At 39.4% G+C, this 24,731-nt stretch overlaps 2 protein-coding genes across 16 annotated transcripts in view; both read left to right on the top strand.

Moving 5' to 3' along the window:
- Positions 1-10,494, top strand: part of Sgms1 (sphingomyelin synthase 1) — a 263,136-nt gene extending 252,642 nt beyond the window's left edge. For all 15 annotated transcript variants that reach the window (XM_070021110.1, XM_070021109.1, XM_070021115.1 and 12 more), the window contains 3 exons: positions 4,932-5,085; positions 9,235-9,401; positions 9,942-10,494. In XM_070021110.1, coding sequence (XP_069877211.1) covers positions 4,932-5,085; positions 9,235-9,401; positions 9,942-10,121 — 501 coding nt within the window. In that variant the 3' untranslated portion in view covers positions 10,122-10,494. The remainder of the gene's footprint in view (positions 1-4,931; positions 5,086-9,234; positions 9,402-9,941) is intronic.
- An 11,577-nt stretch (positions 10,495-22,071) lies between these two features.
- LOC138825777 (neutral ceramidase-like) overlaps positions 22,072-24,731 on the top strand; it is a 109,170-nt gene continuing 106,510 nt past the window's right edge. Inside the window, exon 1 of the mRNA XM_070020443.1 lies at positions 22,072-22,141. The gene's annotated coding sequence lies outside the window, so the exon portion shown is untranslated. The remainder of the gene's footprint in view (positions 22,142-24,731) is intronic.

The following is a 24,731-nucleotide window of genomic DNA, read 5'->3' as shown; positions in this document are numbered from 1 at the left end:
AAGGCTGGAAGAAGTGCTGTGGCTCAAGTGGTAGAGTGCTAGCCTTGAGCAAAAGGAGCTTAGGGACAGTGCCCAGGCCCTGAGTTCAGGCCTCAGGACTGGCAAAAAAAAAAAAAAAATCATTGGAGCTGGTGCTGGTGGCTCATACCTATAATCCTAACTACTCAGGAGGCTGAGATATGAGGATGGCGTTTCAAAGCCAGCCCAGGCAAGAAAGTCCATGAGACTCTTATCTACTATTAACTACCAGAACACTGGAAGTAGCAATATGGCTCAAGTGGTAGAGCACTTGCCTTGAGCTGAAGAGCTGAGGGACAGCTCCCAGACCTAGAATTCAAGCCCCACAACTGACAGAAAAAAAAAATCCTTGGAGAAGCCTGCTTTTTAATAACTAAAGAGTCACTCGGTATCTCTGTGTACTTGATGTGGCTCATCAGAAGCCCTGCCCTCTTCCTCTAGCTCTCAGTTTCTAGGTTTTGGTTTGGGAAAGTGATTTGATCAGTTCACTTTGCCCCTTAGCAATTCATTCAATATGAAGACAGTTGTTTCGCTATTTTTCTTTTTTACTGAAGAAAATAAATATGATTTTAAGGACTATACTTCACATACTAGGAAAAATACAAGATTTTCCTTGTCTTCTCTGTGGTCTCCCCATATCCCTGCTTTCAGCCATCAATTTTCAGAAGTCTAGTCCTGGGGAGACCCCAGCTCCAGTTCAGTGGGCCAGTAAGCATACTCCATCCTCTCTTTCCCCTGGATGCACTCAGAATACTCTGGGCAGAATAAAGGGAGCAGCATAAAGGCAGATGGTAGCAGGCAGACTGGGGAAGGAAACTGGAATGCTAAGGATGAAAGATGTAGTCTTAATTTTCCCATTTTGCCTTTGTTTTGTTTTGTTTTTCACTCATTCCTGCCTAAACTCCAGAGGAACACAAATCCCATGGCTACACTGGCTGCAAAGACAGCATCTCCTTTTTCCAAGGAGACGAAGGGAAGACACCCGGAGACAAACCAGGAGAATTCTCCCCTCCCCCCCCCCCCACTTTTTTTTTTTTTTACTACTCTGGGGACATTTAGAATTGTAGACTTTTCCTGTGTATAGCCTTTTTTTTATTATAAAGGTGATGTACAGAGGGGTTACAGTTACGTAAGTCAGGTAATGAGTACATGTCTTTTTGAACAGCGTCACACCCTCTCTCATTTTCTCCCAGTTTTTTTTCCCTCTAACCCTTCCTCCTTTTCAAGTTGCATAGCTTGTTTCCAACATAGCTTCTAGTGAGTATCATTGCTGAATTAGCTCACCCCTTTCCCAACCATTTCTGTGCTTCTCTTTCCCCTCCCCAAATCAGGTAAATTTACATACAAGACAAATGATACAGAAATCAAATATGGCGACAAAAGGGAAAAACAGTAGAAAAAATGAAGAAAGTAAAATAACTCCACTTGTTGGAGTTCATTTTGATAAGCATTTGATATGCTCTTATGTACATAGCTATTGGGCCCTTGTGATCCTTTCCTAAGGATATCCTCCCTTGGTCTCGCTGTATGAATGATTACAGTCCTGTTTAATGGTGTCCAAGTGTAATTTTTTGTCTTTTACTATGCATTGGCTTGCAGATTTATAGGCACAATCTAATTATTACAAATGAGAGAAATCATCCAACCCATGTTTCTTTGGGTCTGGCTTACCTGGCTTAATATATTTTTCCCCAAGTCTTTCCATTTCCTTACAAATGGGGCAATGTCATTCTTCGTGATGGAAGCCTAGAATTCCATTGTGTAAATAAATCTGTGTATAGGCTTTTGAAAACAAAATTTTGCCAAATATTTTTTGTTTTTCTTTTTAATAGAGGAAAATGTTTATAATCTAAACTTCCTATATAGCATTGTAAGCTTATTTTTTAATGATTTATTGGACATTTACAAAATAGTTATTCAACAGTATAAGGTTATGGTACTTAAATTGCTAGAAAAACCATGATGGTGTTCCCCCCTCCCAGCCTGAAGATTTTGCCAGTGGTTTTAAGTACATCCTATCCAAATGGTAGATGAGGAAATGGAGGCCTTTAGGATGGTTCACAGAGCTAATCATTGGCAGAGCTGTGATTCTAACCCTAGGTTTCTCCTGCTGGGTCCACTGTTCCCAGCCACTGTCCTCACTTGGAAGGCCACTGTATTTCTTGTCATTGATGCTTTCTTTTTATTTTTAAGCTTTGCTAACTTGACCTGGGGAAACATGAGTTCCTGTTACGTTACTTTTATGTATATTTGTTTAATGGAGTTTTTGCCTCTATTTTGTCATGCACATCCCATGAGACTTGATACATTTGTTTCCTGAGTTTGTCTAATTTTACTCGATTTTCTGTGTCCTATGTATGTGACAAAGATATCACATTGTCTCTGCTGCAGTTGTTTTATAATTTGTTTTGCACTTTGCTCTTTAAACATAATTTAGATTTGTTGGGTAGCTGTAAACAACTGTTCTCTTTTTTGATTAGCCAGTGAGATGGAAGAGACTTTCTCCTAGCAAACACATGGCGAGCATGGGAAGGTATTCCTAAAAGAAAGCTCAGGGGTTGAAGACACCTGTAAGGAATGCTGCGCTGTATTTGTGCTGTTTTCCCCAGTGCCATGTGTATTTCATAGTTTCTCTCTCTTGCACTCAATACAATTTTCCCCAAAGAGATGAAAATTATGGGGTGTTGTTACCTTGGGGATATAATTTACAGTTTTCAAAACACAAGAGCGTTCAGAAGGATAATTTGATTTGTTTGTTTGAGGTCTTGAGATTGAACCCAGGTCCTCAGGTATGCCAGGCAAGTGCTGTATTACTGGGCTATACCTTCATACCCCTAGAAGGATAACCTGAAAAAAAATATATAATCTGAAAGCTACCCAAAGGATTTTTGGTCATAATTTTCTACTATGTATTATCCATTATGATGACAGAACTAGATCAAGATTTTAATTTGAAACTTTAGGAAAAAAATTATCATGTATCTGTAGACACACAATTAAAAAAAATAAAACAGACCTTTCAAACTTGTGATTGAGAATTAATGGTCTCCTGACCTGACCCTATTGTCATTCCTATTGTAGTTTTCTACTTCCTTCTACACAATAGAACCTTGTGGTGTTTGCCACCCTATCTCTATATTGTCAACTCCTTTTATGGATCTTATTGTTTACTACATTGTAAGTGACATGGATATATTGCTTATTGTTACCCTGTAAATTTTATTGTGGGCTTTTTCTGTTGTTGACTTTCTGCTGCAGGAAGTAAGGATTTATTAATGTCCTGAGTCTTTTATCCCATTCCTAGCTTTATTGTTGCTTTATTTTGTTTTTTTTGAGACAAAATCTTACCCAGGCTGTAACCCAGGCTGACTTCAAACTTGAGATCTTCCCACTTCAGTCTCTACGGCTTCAACTTCTTATCTGTCTTTCCTTTATAGTTCTCTGTCCCCTATTTAGGTCAATATTCAGGGCCTACATTAGTACAGTTCTGTAAATGCTATTCACAGCAAAACCATGTCATTTCCTATAATTATTTATTCTTTTCTCTGCAATATTTTGTTTCCTGTAGAGTTGGTAATTGCCTTGCTTCTTTTCTTTAGAGGTTTTCTATGTCTTTACTCAGCCTCAAGCTGTGGTTGTCGGTTCAGATAGAAGCATTGAGTATTTCTTTTGTCTCATTCCTTGAAGCAGTTTTTCCAGAGTGGTTGGGCTCCTACTTTGTAGCTCATATATATAACCTCTGCAAAGCTCTTCAGCTCTCCCTTTATTAGCAACACAAAGACAACTTTATTCCTTTCTCTGTTTACTCACTTGCTTTCTAGAACATACCTTCTAATTCAGTTTATCTTGTACTTTATACTTAGGTGTAATATGGCGGGAGTGGAATTCTAAGTTGGAGATGATATTTTTTTCAGATTTGCTTTCGATAAACCTGATTCTAATGATATATGATAGAAAGCTCCTTTCTCCTATTGTACTGGGTATCTAGGGATCCTTTTAAACTGAGAAGTTCATATTCTCTGGATGTATTTTGCAGCCTGATGTCCTTAACTAGAAATCATGATTTTCTTTTTGTAATGTGTTTTTATGTAACATGTGTAATGTGTTTTCTTAAAGCTGTAACGGTAGCAGTTAGATTTTGAAAAAGGATGCTGGTGATTAAATTAGTCAACTAGAATTTAACAGGGTTCTAAGAAGCATAAAGAACAATCACACATTTTATTTGACAGAGCAAATAGAAGTTAAATTGAAGGAGTTTTTAAGCCATGTATCAGCTCAAACTTACATCACAGGCAGATAGATTAATTTATACTTTGTTCTGCTCTTGTTAAGAGGAACATCATGTGGCACTCGCTTAATTTCAGGAGTCTTGAGGCACCTCCTACTGAGTGCCTTTCCTGCCTATGAACACCCCATTCTCCAGCCTCCTTAGTGAAGGTAGTACAATGGCAAAAACGCATGTCTAATTTTTCATAAGAGATTTAAACTTTCTTTTTCCAAATTGGCAGTTATTATTAAGTCAGTCTTCCTCTATAAGTATCACTTTTAATTTTTTTAATGGGATTAGGACTGGTGGCTCCTTAGTGGTAGAGCACTTACCTCGCTTTTGCGAGGACAGGGTTGAATCTCTTAAGTGTGCAAAAGAAAACTTGAGCAAACATCTGCTGATGTTTACTATTAAAATGTTCTAACATCTAAGGATAGCACCACAGTCAAATGACTCAGCCCTCAGGCCACATTTTTTCCAGGGGCTGACAGTGGAATGTTACACTGAGTGGGGAAAATTTTCATGGGTGGGGATTTTGTGTGTTAACAAAGCCTTATTCTGGATATAAAGAGTAATAAATAATAATCACAAATAGCAAACATTCATGTAGGTTAATAATAAGCCTTGTTTTCTTCTTTCCCACCAGCTTTTTGGGGACTGGGAAGCCCAAGTGCGGAGAATAATGAAACTCATTGCTGGAGGAGGCTTATCTATCACTGGCTCTCACAACATGTGCGGGGACTATCTGTACAGTGGCCACACGGTCATGCTGACACTCACCTACTTATTTATCAAAGAGTGTAAGTCAAACTCGGCCTTCATTTTCTCACCTGCTGTTTCCCATGGTTTACAGAAACCTCCAGTCGCTACTGGAGGCCTCATCTCATCACCATGCCTGGGAAATGGGCCTAACAGTGCTTATGTCCCACACTGTTAGGTTACGTCATGGTGTGGAGGGATACAACAGTGCTTCTTACAGACTGTGAGGAGGGTATCTTTTGCTTGGATACTGTCTGCAGTGCTGGGTGAAAGCAGTTTCTAGGGCATGTTAGGAACCAGTGATAGACCTGCAAAGGAACAGAAATCCAGCCTCAGGCCTGGCTAGAAAGTAGAAGATGATCATATACTGGCTCAGCAGCACTTTTTTAAAGCACTTGACAGAGTGCTCGCCGAGGGCATGGTGATGGTTCAGGTGATGTCTCTGCTCTCACATAAGCCAGGGGCTCAGGGTGAAGCAGACACTAAATGGGAAATTTCCTTTAAGGAACACATTTAAAATACTTTATGTGAAACAAAATACTATAGATATTCCTCTATACTGCTTGGAGATGATAGATGGATGGATGGATGAATAATAGGTAGGTAGGTAGGTAGGTAGGTAGGTAGGTAGGTAGATAGATAGATAGATAGATAGATAGATAGATAGATAGATAGATAGATAGATAGATAGATAGATAGATCTACTAGCATTTTTGCTAAATTGGCTTCACATAACCCTCTTAAAAAGAAAATGAGGACTGGGAATGTGGCTTAGTGGTACAGTGCTTGCCTAGCAGGCATGAAGCTTTAGGTTCGATTGCTCAGTACCACATAGAAAAAACCAGAAATGGTGCTGTGGCTCAAGTGGTAGAATGCTAACCTTGAGCAAAAGAAGCTCAGGGGCAGTGCCCAGGCCCTGAGTGCAAGCCATAGGACTGGCAAAAAAAAATTATTAATATGTGACTAAAATCTTTCCATCCTTCCTTTTTGCCACTTTTCTGTATCATTTCCATTATGTTTTTGCACTTAAGAATGATCGTTTTTGAGGTGTGAGATTTGGCTCACTAATTTCATTGCTAATGGTATTTCAGTACTATACGGAACCAGTATTTCTCTACTTATATAAAATTCAGTTATCCTTAATATTTTCCTGTTAAGAGCAGGCAAGTGAACATTATCAAAGCAGTTCCTATGAATAGTATAACACTTGGCCGCTGTGGTTTATCAGGATGGTGCGCAGTCTGGAGGTATATGGGGAGCACTGTGGCACTATCTAGAAGGTTATCTGGTTGGCATTCAGACTGAGGAAAATAATGAGAAATGAGAATGGATAGAGTAAATAGAAAGCAGAACACAGAGGGTAGAGGGTTCAATAGAGCTTCTATCTGATGGAGATGGGCTGTCTCTCCAGGGATTGGAACCAGGATGTCAAGTGTTCATGTGACTGGACCTTCATTAAGGGAGAAAGCACTTTACAACAGTTTGCATGAATGAACCAGTGAAGGACAAGACTGGAGACCAAGAAAGTTAGGTGATTGGCTGCTGCTATAATCAAAGCAAGAGACAGTGGAGTTTAAACTATCATGATGGCACCATGGTGGAGGAAAAGGCAGAGACTCCTGAGAAACATTAATGAAGAATCAACAGATAATGCAAAACGAGAGGGATTATGGGGTAGAAGAGAGAAGTGGTGGACTGGGGAAAGCCTAACTTTGGTTTTGAAAACTAAGGCATGGAAAAGATGCACCAGAGGACACTAAAAGAAGGGAGACTGGGTATTGTTACTATTTTTTTAGTGCATTATCAAATATGGTGAATTCTAGCATGATCTAGTCCTTGAACCAAATGTAACTGGGTTTAAAACAAAAATAAGACTGAGCTCCAGTGTTTCACGCCCATAATCCTACCTACTCAGGAGGCTGAGATCTGAGGATTGCAGTTCAAAGCCAGCCCCAGTAGGAAAGTCTGTGAAACTCTTTTTTTTTTTTTTGGGTCCGGTCGTGGGGCCTGAACTCTGGGCCTGGGCGCTGTCCCTCAGCTCTTCAGCTCAAGGCTAGCACTCTACCACTTGAGCCAGAGCGCCACTTCCGGCTTTTTTCTTTTTTTCTTTTTTTTGCTTATGTGGTGCTGAGGAATCGAACCCAGGGCCTCGAGCATGCAAGGCATGCGCTCTACCACTGAGCCACCTTCCCAGCCCAAGTCTGTGAAACTCTTGTCTCCAATAAACCACCAAAAAAGCAGAAGTGGTGCTGTGGCTCAAGTGGTAGAGTGCTTGTCTTGAGCTGAAGAGATGAGGGACAGCGCCCAGACCAAGAGTTCAAGCTCTACAACCCACCCAAAAAAAAAAAAAAAAAGCCTGAGGTCATTTGCCAGCAGCCCTGAGGAAGAGCTTACTAATCTCTTCTGGTCGATACCTGGAATCTTTTAGTGATATCAAGGCTTTTTCATCTTGACAATAAGGCACTGTGACATGTTGGGAAATGCAGAAGCTGTGGGTCACAAAAATGCTACTTTTGAGCCCTCATGCTATCATTTCTTACTCTGTGACCCTGGGAAAAAATTTTAACCTCTCTATATCTTTGTTTCCTCAAATTTATGATGATCTCTTACTTCAGGAATGGGAAAAATATTATGAAAATTAAAATACATGGTATATACAGACACTGAGTTACACAGAAAATGAATGGTAACTGCTATTGTAATGGTAAGATATAAGAATAAAATGATGGAATACATCATGACTCTAAGTGCTCTATTTAAAATTGCAAAACTGCCCTTTACTCCCTCTCCTTACAATCCCTCTTATCCTGCTCACTTTCATTTCTCATAGCCTTCAACACCTTCAAGTACAGTACTTACTGGTTATTTCTCTTCCTTTCTAAGAAGTAATCTCCCCATTAGAGGATGGCCCTTTTTAGACTTTATGCATTGACCCAAGTACCAAGAACAATACCTGTCCTTGGTATATGGTGAATTTGTGTTGAATGTTTGACTGATTCTTGGACCTTTTGAGAATTCAGTCAAAGCTGAAACCTCAGCTAGTGTGGGGAGGGTAAATCCAGTCAAACTCTTTGCCTGAAAGTCCAGATCCTCTGTGAACTCCTACCCACTGAGAATGCAAGGTAGAAAGAAAGGCCCTTACTAATAGAGAATCCCCTTGGGTGACTCCCCAGATGAAGTACAGACTAGTATTTATGTGATACTGCCCTATCTTTGGGGCAACATTTGGAGCAGAATTTCCAGGTGTTCAATTTCCCTTTTATTTGTGTTTGAGAAATAGAAGTTAAAGGTTTTCAAATGATCATACAGTTGCAGAACATAATGCAATTCAGATACTTAAATATCAGTTGTCATTTCATGGTCCATATATAAAGGTCTCTGATTTTGAATAGAGTATTAACCCCAAATGAACAATAGGTAATTTATTTTTTATTTTTATTTATTTTTTTGTCATGGGCCTTGAACTCTGGGCCTAGGCACTGTCCCTTACCTCTTCAGTACATGGCTAGCACTCTTCCACAGTGCCAGTTTTCTGGTGGTTAATTGGAGATAAGAGCATCTTGGTCTTTCCTGCCTAGACTGACTTTGAACTGCAATCTTCAAATCTCAGCCTCCTAAGTAGCTAGGATTATAGGTGTGAGCCACCTATCCCTGGCTTGAAATTTAAATGATAATGGAAGGTTTTTTTATAAATGGAGCATAATGTATTAAATTGTCTTTATTGGATTAGATTCGTCTTTCAAAGTGCATTTATGATTATGAGAATCAAATCATAGCCAAATATAGGTTAGGGTTACTAGTAAAATCACTTAAAAAATTCTCCATTACAGTGCTGGTGGCTCACACCTATAACCCAGCTACTTATGAAGCTGAGATCTGAGAATCGTGGTTCAAAGCCAGCCCAGGCAGGAAAGTCTGTGAGACTCTTATCTCCAATTAACCACCAGAAAACTGGAAGTGGAGCTGTGGCTCAAAGTGATAGAAAGCTCAGGAACAATGCTCAAGCTCTGAGTTCAAGCCCCATAACCTGATAAAAAAAGAAAAAAGAAAAATTATCTCCATTCTAACCTCAGTTACAAATTAAGCAACCTCCCTTAGGAGATTGGGTTCAGAAGTTCTGTAGCAGATGCACAAGGTGGCCTTCGTGTTGTTTTAACAATGGGACTATGGAAGATTTCTCTGCCTTTCAGATTCCCCTCGACGACTCTGGTGGTACCACTGGATTTGCTGGCTTCTTAGCGTCGTTGGGATTTTCTGTATTCTCTTAGCGCATGACCACTACACTGTGGACGTGGTGGTGGCGTATTACATCACCACAAGACTCTTCTGGTGGTATCACACAATGGCCAATCAGCAAGTGAGTTTCTCCCATTTGATTTTAATTTCTGTGGTCCCTAGCTTGGTATTTCTGGGTTGGACAGGGATAAGAGGCAGAGAAGACAAAAGATTTCTTCTTTAAGGGCAGTCAGCTAAGATTGTGTTGCCTTGAAACACTGATTCTCTTCCTATCAAGCTGAAAAATTCTTGATATTGTATGATACAAGAGAGTGGTCCCTTTGAAAACAAGCACATATTCTCATTCATGAAAAATATTTTCTAAGCCTGGGCCCACCCATTGCTTAGCCCTTCCCCAGCTCAATATTTAACATTCTATAGTCTTTGCATTTTTGGCATAGGAGAGTGAATACAAGGCTACCTGAGCTACTTATTGATAGAGATGAATGAGTCTCAAGTTCTCGTTGTTATATAGGAATCATGGTGATTTGGTACAGGATGGTGATCTGAGGGTAAAGCTGGGATATATGAGTGGATATAGGACTGAGATCCATTGTGAATTTAACATGGGGACTATTTGCACTTAAAATGAACAAAGGTATATGTTTCTCTGTTACTTCAGGTGCTAAAGGAAGCCTCCCAGATGAACCTCCTGGCCAGGGTGTGGTGGTACAGGCCATTTCAGTACTTTGAAAAGAATGTCCAAGGAATTGTACCTCGCTCTTACCATTGGCCCTTCCCCTGGCCAGTAGTCCACCTCAGTAGGCAAGTTAAATATAGCCGGCTGGTGAACGACACATAACAGCTCTACAAGTGGGGGAAGGAGGAACTGTGTGAAGTGCTAAGAACTCCATGAGAGAAGATGCCATAAAATAAACACCTCCCTTTTCCTGTTATCTTTCAACAGTTAACTTGACTTAACCTATTGAGTTACCTGGTCAGCACTGTGATCTTTTTTTTCTCTCCAAAGGACCTGCGTTGGACAACAATAAAGAAAACCTAACCTATCATGCACTGTACACATTTCCTGTTCATAAGTTTGGGATTTACATAAACTCACAGCCACCATGTTCCTTTGTATATGATACAGCAGCATAAATGTAAGCTTTTTATATCATACGTTCTGGTCTTTCCAGTCATACCTGGAAATAAAGCGTATTATTTTCTTGGGAAAACATACTTTTCGTATCTCTTGCCCCAAAGATTGGGCTGTAAGCCATTTTCTAGCAAATGTCTCTATGAAGGTTTCTAAGTACCTGAATGGGGTTTGATTCTGAAATCTTTCTACCTGTTGCACCGATACTGAAATAAAAATGACAGACAGAGAGAGGTTTAGTTACTTTGGGTTTTGTAAAATCAGCAGAGACGGTGTGTCAATAAGTGCAAAAAAAAGATTCTGTTATAAAGTGATTTTCTAAGTATTTCCTAACTTTATTTTTCAAAATGATGTTATGAAAACCAAATTAAAGATTTTTACATAGAGAGAAGAGAGTAAAAATTTAAAAATGCTTCTTGGGAGAGAAATTTGTCTATGTTTCTAGTGCCTTTCTTGTCTTGATTGTATGGTCAGTAGGCAATCTTAAATGTTTTTATTTAAAATAAAGTATTCCATGAAAATATAAATGTATGTATACACTACTAAATTTTGCATTTATCGCTAAATTAAATCAGAAGACTGCTTATAGTTTTAAAATTGCTTTGAATTAAAGAATGGGGATGTTAGTTAGAGTCACAACCTGTTCACATATTGTGAGTAGGTAGCAATGACTTGTACCATTTCAGTTATTTTATGTCTATTTGGTAGTTCAATTTTAACTACTCAATGAAAACAGCCATGAATATCTTTTTTAAAGAGAGTTTTGAAAATGATCACTTACCTAAAACTTGAAAGCTACAAATTACTTATCCCTAGTCTCATGACCATTTTGTTGGTAAACAACAAAAAAAGAGATGCATTTCTTTAAAATATATTTGTGCAGAAACTGCATGTAACTCTGTTTTACTCCTAACATATGTATGTTTGGGGAAGTATTCTACTCTATACTTGCCAATGTGGAGAACAAAATAGTTTTTTAAGAATGAAGAAGTATATATATATATATATATATATATATATATATATATGTATATGTATATGTATATGTATATAGATATACATATATATATAATATCCATTCTGTATTTTATGTGCAGCAGAATTATCTTCTGTAGGGTTTTTTTGTGTATTCACAAGGTGATATTTGTATTGTAAAACAATAATGGTGAAGGAAATAAAAAGGCTTTTAAAATTTTGTTTGTTTTAAATCTTTGTAAAGTTATTATTCCAGAGAGTATACTGATATCTTACAGCTTATCTAGATCATAAATTAATCAAAATGCACTTTTTAATAAAAATGATACTGAAAATAAATGGTTGTCATTAGTAATGTGTTCACATTCTTCATGACGTCGTGAATAAAGTCATAGAAGCAAGATGGAAAACTGAGTTTCAGAACTTCTTCATTGGGTTTGTTTAACATGGGCTTTAGTTCTTATTTCCTTGAGATTTTTGTCTTCAGTACATTCACAGATTGTAGTTTTTGGTATATGAAAGGAATCTCGGCTAAATTCAAACTGTAAACCACTGTTTACCTGTGATTTTGAAATCTCTCTAATCGCAACCCCCCCTTCCCCATACATGGAACCAAGGTAGTTTTCCAGTTTGGATAGAAAGCAAAAGTACATCTGAGGTGAGTGATAGTACATTCAATAGTCAGTGGTTTATAGGAAAGAATTCTAATGAGAGAACTAAAGACATGATGATTAAAGAAGCCATCATCTTTGATGAAGGGCCATGCACAGTGGCATACAATTAATCCCAGCACTTGAGAGTTCAAAGCCAGCCTAGGCTCTAGGTAGTCAGACCCTGTCTCAAAAAGTGGGGGTGGGGAAAGGAGAAAAGTCACTAACAGAGAGAGATATGTCTTTGTTAAATGATGTATACTGTGAGGCTAGAGATCTAAGGCAAACAAAATATTCCTATATGGGGTTTTAAACTTGGGGATCTAACAGAGGAATATTGATATATTCTAAGAGCAACATAGAAAAATTTTATATTTGTGTCCAGCTTCCTTTACCATATTTAGCAACTCTTCACTGTTGACCAGGTGTTACGTATTGAAAGGGAAAAATAAGTTGAATAAGTGGAAAAACTGGCATATTTGTAAAAATTGAATCTTTTTTTTCTAACAAAGTTGTTGAAATGATTATATAAAAATTTATGGTTATAATTTTACCTACTATACATATGTAGGAAATTCTTTTGCTGATGGTCCCTCATGCCTAAAACCCTGAATGCTTGAATTGATAGGTGGCTCTTCCACTGTACAAAACCAGGAAGGACATATAGCACACTGAGAATTTCAATGCAGGTTAAGCTGACTGCCTATATAAAGCTTGTGTGCCTTTTGTCCCTTAGTTAGGAAATCAAAATCCCTAGACAAGCTCTCACATTTTATTTATTTAAAAAGTTAGAAACTTCGCAAAATTAGCTTGGTAACCCTTTCACAATCACAGTGTAGTTCTTATCCCCATTTTACAGAAAAAAAAAGCAACCAAAATGGCTTGGATCTATTAAAGAACTTGTCCAGAAACATGCAGTTGATAAATGGTGAAGCTTCCTACCTTCTCCACCTGAAATAGAGATCTTCCACCAACTCTGGTGGTAAGACTAAATAGATGATTCAACTATGGCTTGCCTAGCAGAAAATTCACACCATGAGGTATGAGATAACTTTGCCAGTTTCTCAATTCTATCTTTTCATTCTATCCAAATTGACCACCATGTTTGATGAGTATTTGATAATCTTGATAAACACTATAAAAATGAAAATACCAGCCAGCCTTAATTTAACCACCATTGTACAAAAAATTAACCAGGATTTGAATTAACAAGGAAATATAATATGCTGTTTGAATCCCTTTGTTTGATATCCTTTTTTCTCTCAGTGGTCAGGAAACTACTTTGAACAATTCAAAACTTTTGATATTATGTATAATATATCACCTTAAGATACTTGTTTCTTGGTTCAGCATATAAATTAAGAAATTAAGTGATCCTGTCATCAAAAGGACCTTGCAAATTAAAAGTAATAGTAGAATGTGAATTCAATAATTACCAACTGTGTTTGCCATTCTATTTGTTACATTTGTTCTCCACTCATCCATTCCCTACTTCCTTTAGTTTTGAGTATTTCATGATTCTATTTTATACTTTTGTATGCCAGGTATACTTTAAAAAAATTTTTTTAAGCTGGACATGGTGACATATGTCTATAGTCTCAGCTAACTCCAGACGCTCCACCCAGGAGTTCAAAGCCAGCCTGAGCAACAATGAAATCTGATCTCAAAAAACAGAAACAAAGGAGGGAAAAAAAAAAAACAGAAACAAGGGCTGGGAATGTGGCTTTGTGGTAGAGTGCTTGCCTAGCATGCATGAAGCTATGGGTTTGAGTCCTCAGTACCACATAAACAGAAAAAGCTGGAAGTGTTACTGTGGCTCAAGTGGTAGAATGCTAGCCTTGAGCACAGAGAGGTTCAGGGACAATGCCCAGGCCCTGAGTTCAAGTCCCAGAATTGGCAAAAAAAATTTTTTTTAAAAGGAAAAGGAAAGAAACTAAGAGTTGGGGATATAGCTTGCTTGATGGTAGAGCACTGTACATGCACAGTACTAAACTCATTCCTAGCATGACCAAAAGAGTTTAATGTTTGCCCCAGAAGTAAGAGTATACATTTATATCTAATCTAAGCCTATCTTAAAGTATAGGACAAATGTCTTACACCAATGTGTTGCCAATTTTTCCCTTTTGTAAGTCCTTTGTGTCATTGCTGTTACTCATTCTGATTACTCATATGTTGTAATCTAATTTACTATAACTGCTATTACTTTAAACAGTTATGTTTTAGGTCAAATAATCAGAAAGATTGAAGATTTTGCTTGTCATGTTTATTCTCTGCTGTACTTGATGTAGATTTAAGTTTCTAAGCTATTTCCTTTGCATTCTGCTTGAAGACGTTCTGCAGAGCAGGTTGGTGATGAATTTCTTCAGGTCTGAGAAAATAGTTCCCTTCACTTTTGATGGATAACTTCCATGAGCAAAAAAATTGTAGGTTGCTAGGAATTTTCTTCCTGTGGTTTAAATGTTTCACTGCACTTGCTTCTTAAATGGTTTCTTGAAAAGTCATGCTGAAGTTTTAACCTTGTTCCTCCATAGTTAATGATATTTTTTTGCTTTGGCTTCAGAATTTTTTTTCAAGTTTTTTTTTTTTGTTCTTGCAGTGCTTTGGTCTAGTTCTGTAATTTTGACGTTTGTCATTAATTTTGCAAAGTTGCCACCCACCACTCACTATTACTTCAAATACATTCACTTTCTCTCTGTCTCATGCTAGGAAGGTCCTCTATCACTGAGCCAGTTACTGTACTTTCTAATAGGATATGTTATACCTTTCAAAATTGTCACATAGTTTTTGGATGTTCATTCTTCTCTTTTACCTTTTGCATTACAAACACATACACATTTTGGGTCATGTTTGCACTACTGATGTGCTAATCAAAAGCATTACTTCTATAATAGTATAATTTCTAGCATTTTCTTTGGCTTCTAAATACTGCCATCTCTCTTTAAATTACTCCTGTCTTTCATGTTGTCTGTCTACTGCGGGCATTAACATGTTTTAACCTGGTAATTCTAATAACAGTGCCATATCTGAATCTCATTCTGATTCTTGCTTTGTGCTTTCAGAGTATTTTTTTCATGCATTTGGAATACTTTGTCATTTTTTGTTGAAGATGGGCATGCTAGGACATAGGAATTGCAGTAAATGGACCTTTTAGTGTATTCTGGGTGGGAATACTTGCTGTAGTTGTGGTTGTCACAGGCGCCACATTGCTTTAGTGTATTTCTTTGGCTCCCCTCTTGGCTGTGGTGGGGTTCTCAGACTCATTCTTGCAGCTGCCCTAGCTACAATCCACTGTTTTTCATGGTGGAACTCTGCTTGTACAGGTATTAGGTAAGGACAGTGCACTCTAAGTTTTAGCCTTTTAGTTTGCTGGGGTTGTACTTCCACTTTGACCTTCACAAGCTGAATAAATCTATCCCTCTTCTTTTCCTGTCTTCTTGATAGCAACATCCCTAATCTGTTTCCTTAAAGCCTTGATTCCTCTTGACGGTTTTTCTTCCCCTGAAACCAGATGGAGAGACTGGAAGGAGCAAGAGTAGGAGTAGGCAACCAGGAATTTCTCACTGCCTTCAGCGATTCTCAGTAACTGTGTAGCTGTTTGTATGAGCTAATGGCTCTCCTGTCTTCCATTCTGTGTAGGCAGAACTTGGCCATCACTAGATGCACCTGTCTGTCCAAATATAGTGGTAATAATTAGATCTGTGACCTCAATTCTGTGATGGGTCCAAGAAAAGTCCCATTTTAGTTGACCAAACCTTTTCTTATGGATGAGAAATCACTCTCAAACTGTTGACTGGTACAATCTGAAACCAGAAGCCATCTAGAGATACAGTCATAAGTTTTGGAGACAATGAATAAACACTTACCTATAGTCTGTGTGTGTGTGTGTGTGTGTGTGTGTGTGTGTGTGTGTGTGTGTGTGTGTGTGTGTGTGTGTGTGTGTGTGTGTGTGTGTGTGTGTGTGTGTGTGTGTGTGTGTGTGTGTTACTGAGGTTTGAACTCAGGTCATTGCATTTGCTACACAAGTGCTGGGTACCCAATGCCACCCAGCCATTTTGTTTTAGTTATTTTTAAATAGGGTCTCAGATTTATGCCTGGGTAAGCCTGAACTATGATCCTCCTCTTTACATTTCCCAGATAGTTGGGATGTCAGGTACATACTACCACACCCAGCTTTTTATTGGTTGAGATGGAAGTCGCCAGACCTTTTTGCCCTGTCTAGCCTAGAACCACAATCCTCCAGTTCCCAGTAGCTAAGGATTACAATCTGAGCCACTTTGAACTGTGAGCATCCTGCCTTTGCTTCCTGTGTACTGGGATTTCACCTTGCCCAGCTCAGGTGTCAGATGTCTTTTAATTGGCATGCATTGGGGACTTTGAGACCACTCTGCTTCTTTCATGTCAATCTTTCCTGTGCTAATGTGCCTTGTGATTCCCATAGAGGACCTACGATGAGCCGTATGCAAGTCCAGGTGTCCAGTGAAAATTGATTGCTCTGTGAAAAGTCTGTGTTCCTGAAGTAACTTAGGGAAAATATGACCTGTCAAGTGACCAAGTTGAAGATGGATCCCTAATAAAAGCCTTATGGCTCTGATGTGAGCCACAAATACATTCTGAAGTATACCACCGTACATCAGACAAAGGTGAGTTCTGTCCTCAGAGGAAGGCTCCCATGTGGTGAGGCCAGGTCAGATACTTAATCCAGTAGCTAATCTGGGGCTGCTTCTGGTAAAGTCATTTTTAAGATTTTATCATTTTCATTTCCAACAACATTAGCTTTTGTACTGATTGTGCTGGCTTTTTATTGTTTCTTTTTGCTTTGGTGGTTTGGGGAAGCTGAGTTTATTGCCCATCCCTAACAACAATTCAGAATTTTAGGTTATGTACTTGTACCTTTGTTTTATCTCTCATTTCTCCATTTTTCTTTTTTGCTGCATAAGTTGATTATGTCAGGTGTTTTGTCACAGCAACAACAAAATATTTTAATAGATGTTTTGAGGTACATTATCAAATGTGTCAAATGAATTTTCTTCATAAGAACCTTAGAGCTATGCATAGAATCTACTGCTGCATCACTGCAGAAAAGCCTACCCCAAAAGGAGGTGAGGATAGTTAGGTACTTGTATTCTGCTTTATCTAATGTCCATAAAAATATAGCCTCAAATAGAAACATAAATAAGAATTTCCAGGCTGAGACTTTTAGATTGGCCATCCAATAATTGAACATCAGAGTCTTCAAGAAAGGGATGGAAAATCCCTTGACATAAACATGAAGCTTCTATTCAGCTTCTTCACTATCTATCCATAGATCCATGGATTACTACATTTCTCCACAAAGAAATCCACTTTTTAATCTTTTAGTATCCATTGTACTAGATCTCCTATTTTGAAGTTTCACAATAACTCAGGGATATATATTCCTTCTCATTAAGATCTCTGTAGCTTGACAGAAAATTCATTCTGGGTAACTTCATACTATCAAGACTTTCAGTATATTAGGAAAATTCAGTTTATTGGAAAATTAGATTGTTGGGGATTTCTCTTCAACAGTTCTGGCTTTAGGCAGAGATGGGCCCTCTTGTTTAGAAGTAGGTGGTAGCACTATAATAGTCATTTACAATTTGCTTTTTCTAGAGAGCAGAGTCATTACTTGGACCCATAAGTTGACCAAAACTAGGATAGAAACTTGATATCCATACCTCCATTTTTATATCTGTCTGTTTTGCTCTGAGCCTCTCACCTGGGATATCAAGTGATAACTGATAATCAATAACTTGTATCTTTTTTTTTTAATTTATTTTTTTTTGGGTCGGTCGTGGGGCCTGAACTGTGGGCCTGGGCGCTGTCCCTCAGCTCTTCAGCTCAAGGCTAGCGTTCTACCACTTGAGCCACAGCGCCACTTCCGGCTTTTTTTCTTTTTGCTTATATGGTGCTGAGGAATCGAACCCAGGGCCTCAGGCATGCAAGGCAAGCACTCTACCACTGAGCTACCTTCCCAGCCCCTAACTTGTATCTTTATAACAAAGGAACAAAACTACCTCCAAAGATAGAGCCTTACAAGATACCACCAGTCAAATGAGGATAATTTCCTGTTACCATGCACTTGTACCCTGCAGTAAGTAAAAGGAATCTCCTCATGGGAACCATATTACTGCCTTGTTTGATATAACAGTAACAACTTCTCTGGAACCCCTTGCAAAACCAGAGTTGAGATAAGAATCAACTCCCCCACACTTGGCTAGAACTGCTTAATTGCACCAAAGCTCTATCCCGTACCCCAGCTCTTCCTCTATTTAAACCTAAGATCAATGCTTTTACCTGGGATAATTTTTCCTATCTTATAGAGTATCTTGGAGAAGACATGCCCTGTGAATACAGATTATGTGCTCAGTAAACAACCACTGCTGTAGTGAAGGAAATGGGAGAGAGTGAAGAGCAGGCCTCTGTAGAGTTATGACAGGTTCTTCCTTTTAATAGCTTTTGCTGTAAAGTACTGACTCTTTACTTGGGCCCACAAGTGAACTAAAAGCAGGATAGAAGCCTAGTGTCCTTGCCTTCACTTTGCATGTCACTTTTGTCTTAAAACTTGGTGTCAGGCTCCAGTTTAACTCTGCAGTTAATCATTCAAGGACTATCTAAAACCTGATGCATCCTAACCTAGGACTTCCCTCTCGAGGTAGAAAGTTCAGAGATAAGAATAACAGATTCCCAATCACCTTTTAAAATAACCTATCCCATACCCCCAAAAAGGTCACTGAAAATATCCAATGATTGTCTGAAACCTGTAGTCTACCTTGGAACCTGGGGACAGCAGAGCCTCACAGAGAGATCACTGCATGATGAGCTCATCCCTCACACAGAAGCAATCATTTTATGGAAACTCAATTGTCTAACAGAACCAGAACTGAGATAATGATCAACTAGACCAAACTTGGACAAAGCCTGCTTAAGCATGCATAGATCTGGCTCCTGCCCAATTCTTTCTCTCGAGGTAAGTCTCAAGTGTCTGCCAGTACCCTGAGAATGGGCTGATATGCTTACTTTTCCTCTTCCCAACATGGCTATGTTGAATAAATCTCCTTTCTCTACTTCTTTTTTTTCCACTTCTACTTGTGGTAGTGGTTGGGATGGGTGGCCAAACGAAATCTGTTGAGGCTGTCAGAGAGAGTTAGGGCTTTTCCCTTAAATTCTGGTGACAGAGTCAAGAAAGAAATCCTGCCAGTTGACTGTCCCCACATGAAAGTAATTGCTGAAGTTGGTGAAAAAGCTAAAAGGTGTAAAGCTGAATGATCCCAGTTGTTATTTTGGCTTTTAAGTATGCCTTATTATCAGTAGTCTGAACACATATCATATGGCTTTGTTAAATAACAGTTGTAGCATTCTGAAAATTATGTGTGTGTATGTGTGTGTGTGAGAGAGAGACAGAGACACAGAGAGAGATGATTGCTAGATTACTGATAGACTCTCAAACAGAATGATACAGAATCTTGAATATAAACCACAGAAGCAATGAAGCAGAAATATATCATGCCATGATGTATTGGTACCTTAAGTCTGTTTTTGAGCCTTTAGACCTTGGAGAAGCTTTTGTAGTCTGAACTGCATTTCACTAATGGTATTTATCAGCATGAAAGGGGAAAAGCAGAAGTTTCAACCAAATCAGTGTCTTAGGCATTTGCTTTTTCATGAAGAACCCTGTGACCATGAATATCATGTATTTGCTTTCCGTTCAGGGGTGTGTAGCAGTGCTCCTGATATTTCAGGCTGTTGAGCAAGGGAGAGGGAGAGAGGAAGGGAAGAAAAGAAAAGGAAGGAAAAAGAAGGAAGGAAGGAGGACAAAACATCATTTGGAACGAGCATGATCTGGCTAATAAAACATTGGTTTGGAGGACTTCTCTGAAATCTTTGCCTTTGCGTTTCAGGAGTCCACAGCCGCATCATTGCCAAGCCCATGGGAAGTGTGTTCACTTTCCACCTTGTTGCCATGGAAGCCTCTGAACCTCCCACTAATGGTTGGGAAAGTAAGGAGTGAAGATGTGGTGCATCCCATACACAGACTTCTGTCAGCAGGTAACATTAGCAGGCGACATGACAGCAGCTTTGTTGAGCCTCCTGGGCTCCACACCAGAGGCCAATAGAAGAATGTGCAGGCATTTGTGCTCTCTATACTCCGCAGGTGCCAGAAATGAATGTGTAGCGCAAATGGACTGAAAAGGAATTGTGTCCAATTAGTGCTGCTGGCATGTGTCCCCTTTGGAAGTATCCAGATAGAGCCTCCCTGCCGAGGAAGTCTGGACAAGGCACATAGCTGAAAATTCCCTGGCATTCCATCCAACCAGAGGTGAAATCTATGTCCTCTCCCCTGGAATTTGGGTAAGCCTCCTTCTAGCTCAGATCACAGTAGGGAATGGAGAAGGTGATGCTAGGTAGGCTGAGTCACGTAAGACCTTGATGCTTCTATCATATGTCATGGTAAACTGGCTCCTGTAGTTCTGAGTCACCCTATAAGAAGTCTGAAAATCCCAAAACTGCATACAGATGTGTTGGTCATCATCTCAGCTCCATCCTTCATCATCATTCCACTCATCCCAAGGAAGGTACAAAACATAAAATTTACACTAGCTTAAATCTGTAAGTCAGCTCATCAATTAGTTGAATATCATAACCCCATCCGTGCCACATGGAACAAAAGTGTCACCTCACCTAAGTGACTGTTCAACTTCCATACCCACAAAGGCATGAGCTGTAATAAAACGAATGCGGTTTAAGATACTATGTTCAGGATAGTTATGTAGTGGGAAATGAAACACTATTTGGACATGGTTCATGTTTTTCAAGAAGCATTTTCTGACCATGCTATCCACTCTACGTAGTCCGATCATTTTTTAATCCTGATCTCAATTCCTTTGCAAATAAATAATTGTGCCTTTGATAATACTTCCGTATACCTCTATAGATCCTATGTAATATGCCTTTGATATATGTCTAGTGGTTGATAATAACCCTACTTATGTAATTAATTATCAGGTGGAGACTTCTGGGTCCTAACTGGTTCTGCTGGTTTTGCTGTAATGGACCAGAATATTAGCTTAGTGGTTAGGTAGTACTTATCCAGTCTGGTATTTACTCACGTAGTTATTAAGTCCCTTTAGTTTAGTCAATTTTTTAGGTCCTTCTCCATTCCCTACTGTGGTCCCAGCTGGAAGGAGGCTTACCCAAATTCCAGGGGAGAGGACATAGATTTCACCTCTGGTTGGATGGAACGCCAAGGAATTTTCAGCCATGTGCCTTGTCCAGACTTCCTCCACAGGGAGGTAAGATTCAGTAAACAGGAGAGTGAGTGGTCAGGGAAATGTTGGAACAGGAGGCATTAGAAAAGGTTGGAACAGAAACTATGAGAGAACATTGTGCCTGGAGTGACAGAATGACTGACCAGACACAATGTCAGGAACACACAAAAAGGGCTTGTGCAGAGGTGAGTGTGTCAGACCAGGTTTCTCTTTGCTTGCAGTGCTGAACCGGGGCCTTGTGCAGGTTGCTCTTCCTCTGAGCTACATTTCCAGTACTTGGGTGGAGTGTGGATATCTGGCTAAGGAGTCTCACTTTGGTTTTGTAGACAAGTGGTTGTGCTTACACACTCCTAAACATTTTTATTTTTATTTTTATTTATATTGGTGGTTTTGTAGATTGAACTCAGAGCCTCAGACATGCTAGGTAAGTGCTGTACCACTTGAGCCACACTCGTAGGCCTTTAGTGCTTGTTTTTTTTTTTTTTAATTTTCTATCTTTAAGTGGTTGTACAAAGGAGTTTTAATTCATCGGATCTGTTAATAAGTACAATGCATCTTGATCACTGTTATTCTAAAAGAATTTAAAAACAAACCAACCATGTTTTCATGGTTTGAAATACAGTCCCAGCTCACTGAGTCTCCCCCTCTTCCCTTCACCCTCCTCCACAATCAAATGCAAAGACCGGCACAGCAGCTCTCCAAATAGCCATTGGATTTGATAAAGGTCTTTTACTTTCCTCCTCAGGTGAATCCAAAGTCATTATGGATCTTTCTTCACAGCTCTGTGCCTGGAGTCTGGAGGATCACACAGCGGGTAGGCAAAGAATGGAACTGGGGCACATCACTTCTCACACTCAGTTGCCCAGATTTCAGTTACATGACTGCAGGAGAAACCAAGAAGAAGGGAACACAGACATCATGGAGAGTTAGCATTCCTTGCACCTGAACATATGTAGAGTATCTGGAACATTTGCTGACATATGGAAAGCATTTGAGCCAATAGCTGCTGCTATGGTTGGTACCATTGCTATTACACATGGAGTCTATGGCTATTTTATGCACAGGTTGATTTGCACTCCCTTCTCAGGAGCTTGTAAGATCTCAGGGTAGATATTCTTTGGGAAAAAGAGGCCCTGGAGCCTAGGAGTCCAATTAGTAGCCAATAAACCTCAGCAGGCGGTTCTGCAGCTCCTGGCAGCAGGGAGCAGAGAAAATTTGCACAGTGAAGTTCCTATCCTCAGTTCTCAGGAGACTGCATGAGTTTTTCCTGCTTTAACCTTTTGTTTTTCAACAAACATAATTACCCAACTTCTATTTCCTACTTCCTGTGAGTCTCAGATTAGATTGTTTGGACCTGTAGGAAACCTGGGATTTACTTTTGCCCTTAAAGCCCAAAAGTAATATACTGATAGCTGGAAAATCAGTAGCACTATTCTTAGGGAATTCTGGGCTTCTGAGCCTGCCCACCTAGGAAGTGTACTGTCTACACTTGATCAGACACTGAAAGCCTTTACTATCTTCCCCCTGACCTTGATACCTGCTATTTGGAGCCCAGAAGAGTTAGAAGAAATAACTTTTCTTTGCAACTAGTACCTTTTTTTTCCCCGTTGAACTAGTAACTTCCATGTAGATGAAAACCAAGGCAGTACTGCAGGAAAATTTTTTTAAAAACTCTTCTGTGACTTAAAAAAATTACCTTCAAATGGCTGTGCCATTTACTGAAGCAATTTATGGATGCAATACATCTTGATCAGTGTTACGTCCCCTCCTTTTTTGGGGGGGGGTGTTGCCTGGAAAGAACATCAGGAAAATGTAAATAAACATCATTATTATTTTCTTCCATAAATTACCACAGTGCCTACAAGCAGTTAATTTCCTCCATCTAGTTGCAACCTCTTCAGAAAAGTGACAGCATCTCCTTTGCAAAAGCTTTATTCACTTATCCAAAATGTTCTTCGATTTACATCTCTGCACTGCTTTGTCCTGTAAGTCTCCTCTCAGTGGTGTACATTTGATGTGATGGGAAAAGGATTGAGTGTTGTCCAAATCAAAGAGAACAAGCAGGTCAGTTGGAGGAAAAAAGAAAAAAGAATAGCTCAAAAGTTGGAGCAGGTGCAGACTGACAACCTCCATTGGTGACCTTCCAAGGAGGGTTCAAGGGTTCATCCATCAGCAGGTTAGGCAAGCTCAGCAGGGATGCTCTCTGCCGAGTGCATGAGTCAGCACACAAGTGGTTAAGTTGGTGAGCTTTGGCTTTGCCGGTTGGAGCATCCAGTCTCCAAGAGAACCTGCAGCCTTGCTCAGAAGATCAGGGACACAGGATACATAAGCAGCTCTCTGGCTTGCAGGGGAATGACATGCCGTTGTGAGCAAGCAGCTGCCGCAGCAGGTCTGGGTATGTAGCTTTGTGTTTTGATTGATCATTTTTGTTTCCTCCAGAGAGAACAAAGCAATGATTGTTCATGTTTGCAAACAGGAACTCTTGGACATTGAAAAAGAACAGATGTTGATTAGCCTGCTGTTTTTCGTGAAAATAAATACTAAGAGTACGTGACAGAGTCTGTGTGTAGGGGAGAGCAGATTCTCCTCACTTTGCCTCTCTCGTTGCAGTGGCAAATATTCATTACTTCGCTCTGAATTCTAGTGCTATATGGTCAGGTCATTTGAATGTCATAGTTACAGTGCAATTCAAGAGATATCTTTTTGCTGGTCTTCCTATAAATCTTCATGTCTGCATTTGGAGATATGGGTTGGGTTTGAAGAGTTATTTATTGAATTGGTGGAGAGAAGTGGCAGAAATTGTTTTTCCTCTCTCTTCCTGGAAGGCACGATTGAAATTTTTAGACTTAGCAAACTTCTATAAGTGCACCATATGTCTGAGTAAGAGGAACATCATGTTGGATATGGCTTTTTTTTTCTTTCTTGCCACTTGACAACTTCAATCTCAATGGTATGCAGTATGAACTGAACTAACCTTCAGAATCCCCATTCTTCTAGTGAGTCTCCTGGAACAGCTTGCTTGAGTCTCCTTATCCATGTGGATACCTTTAACTGACCAAGATCTGAGTCTGAAAATAGACTAGAGAGATCTCTAGAGATTTCCACAGCATAGAGGGGCTCAAGTAAAGTTTGTCTGGATTTCATTTTCTCTCCATTCTGGCACTGCAGTATCAGAGAGCAACTGACTGGAGGATCTTGGTGACATTTTCTGCAGGAGTTAGCATCTCCTGCAGATTCAAAACGTGGAATGTCACTTGTCAAGCTTGGACCAGATTTAACAAATCCTACTTCCTGGCTTGTTGATCAAAACCAGTATTAAAGTGTGTTAGAATCATCCAGATTATTTCCTTCTCCGTGCCCGAAGTTCTCAAGACAAGAAATCCTTCATTTCTTATCCTGGGACA

Source organism: Dipodomys merriami, unplaced genomic scaffold (assembly GCF_024711535.1).
Source record: "Dipodomys merriami isolate MVZ:Mamm:240054 unplaced genomic scaffold, mDipMer1.0.p SCAF_14, whole genome shotgun sequence".
In the NCBI taxonomy this organism is placed as follows: domain Eukaryota; kingdom Metazoa; phylum Chordata; class Mammalia; order Rodentia; family Heteromyidae; genus Dipodomys; species Dipodomys merriami.
The sequence above is the reverse complement of the archived record's forward strand: the minus strand, read 5'-3'. Positions and strand labels throughout refer to the sequence as shown.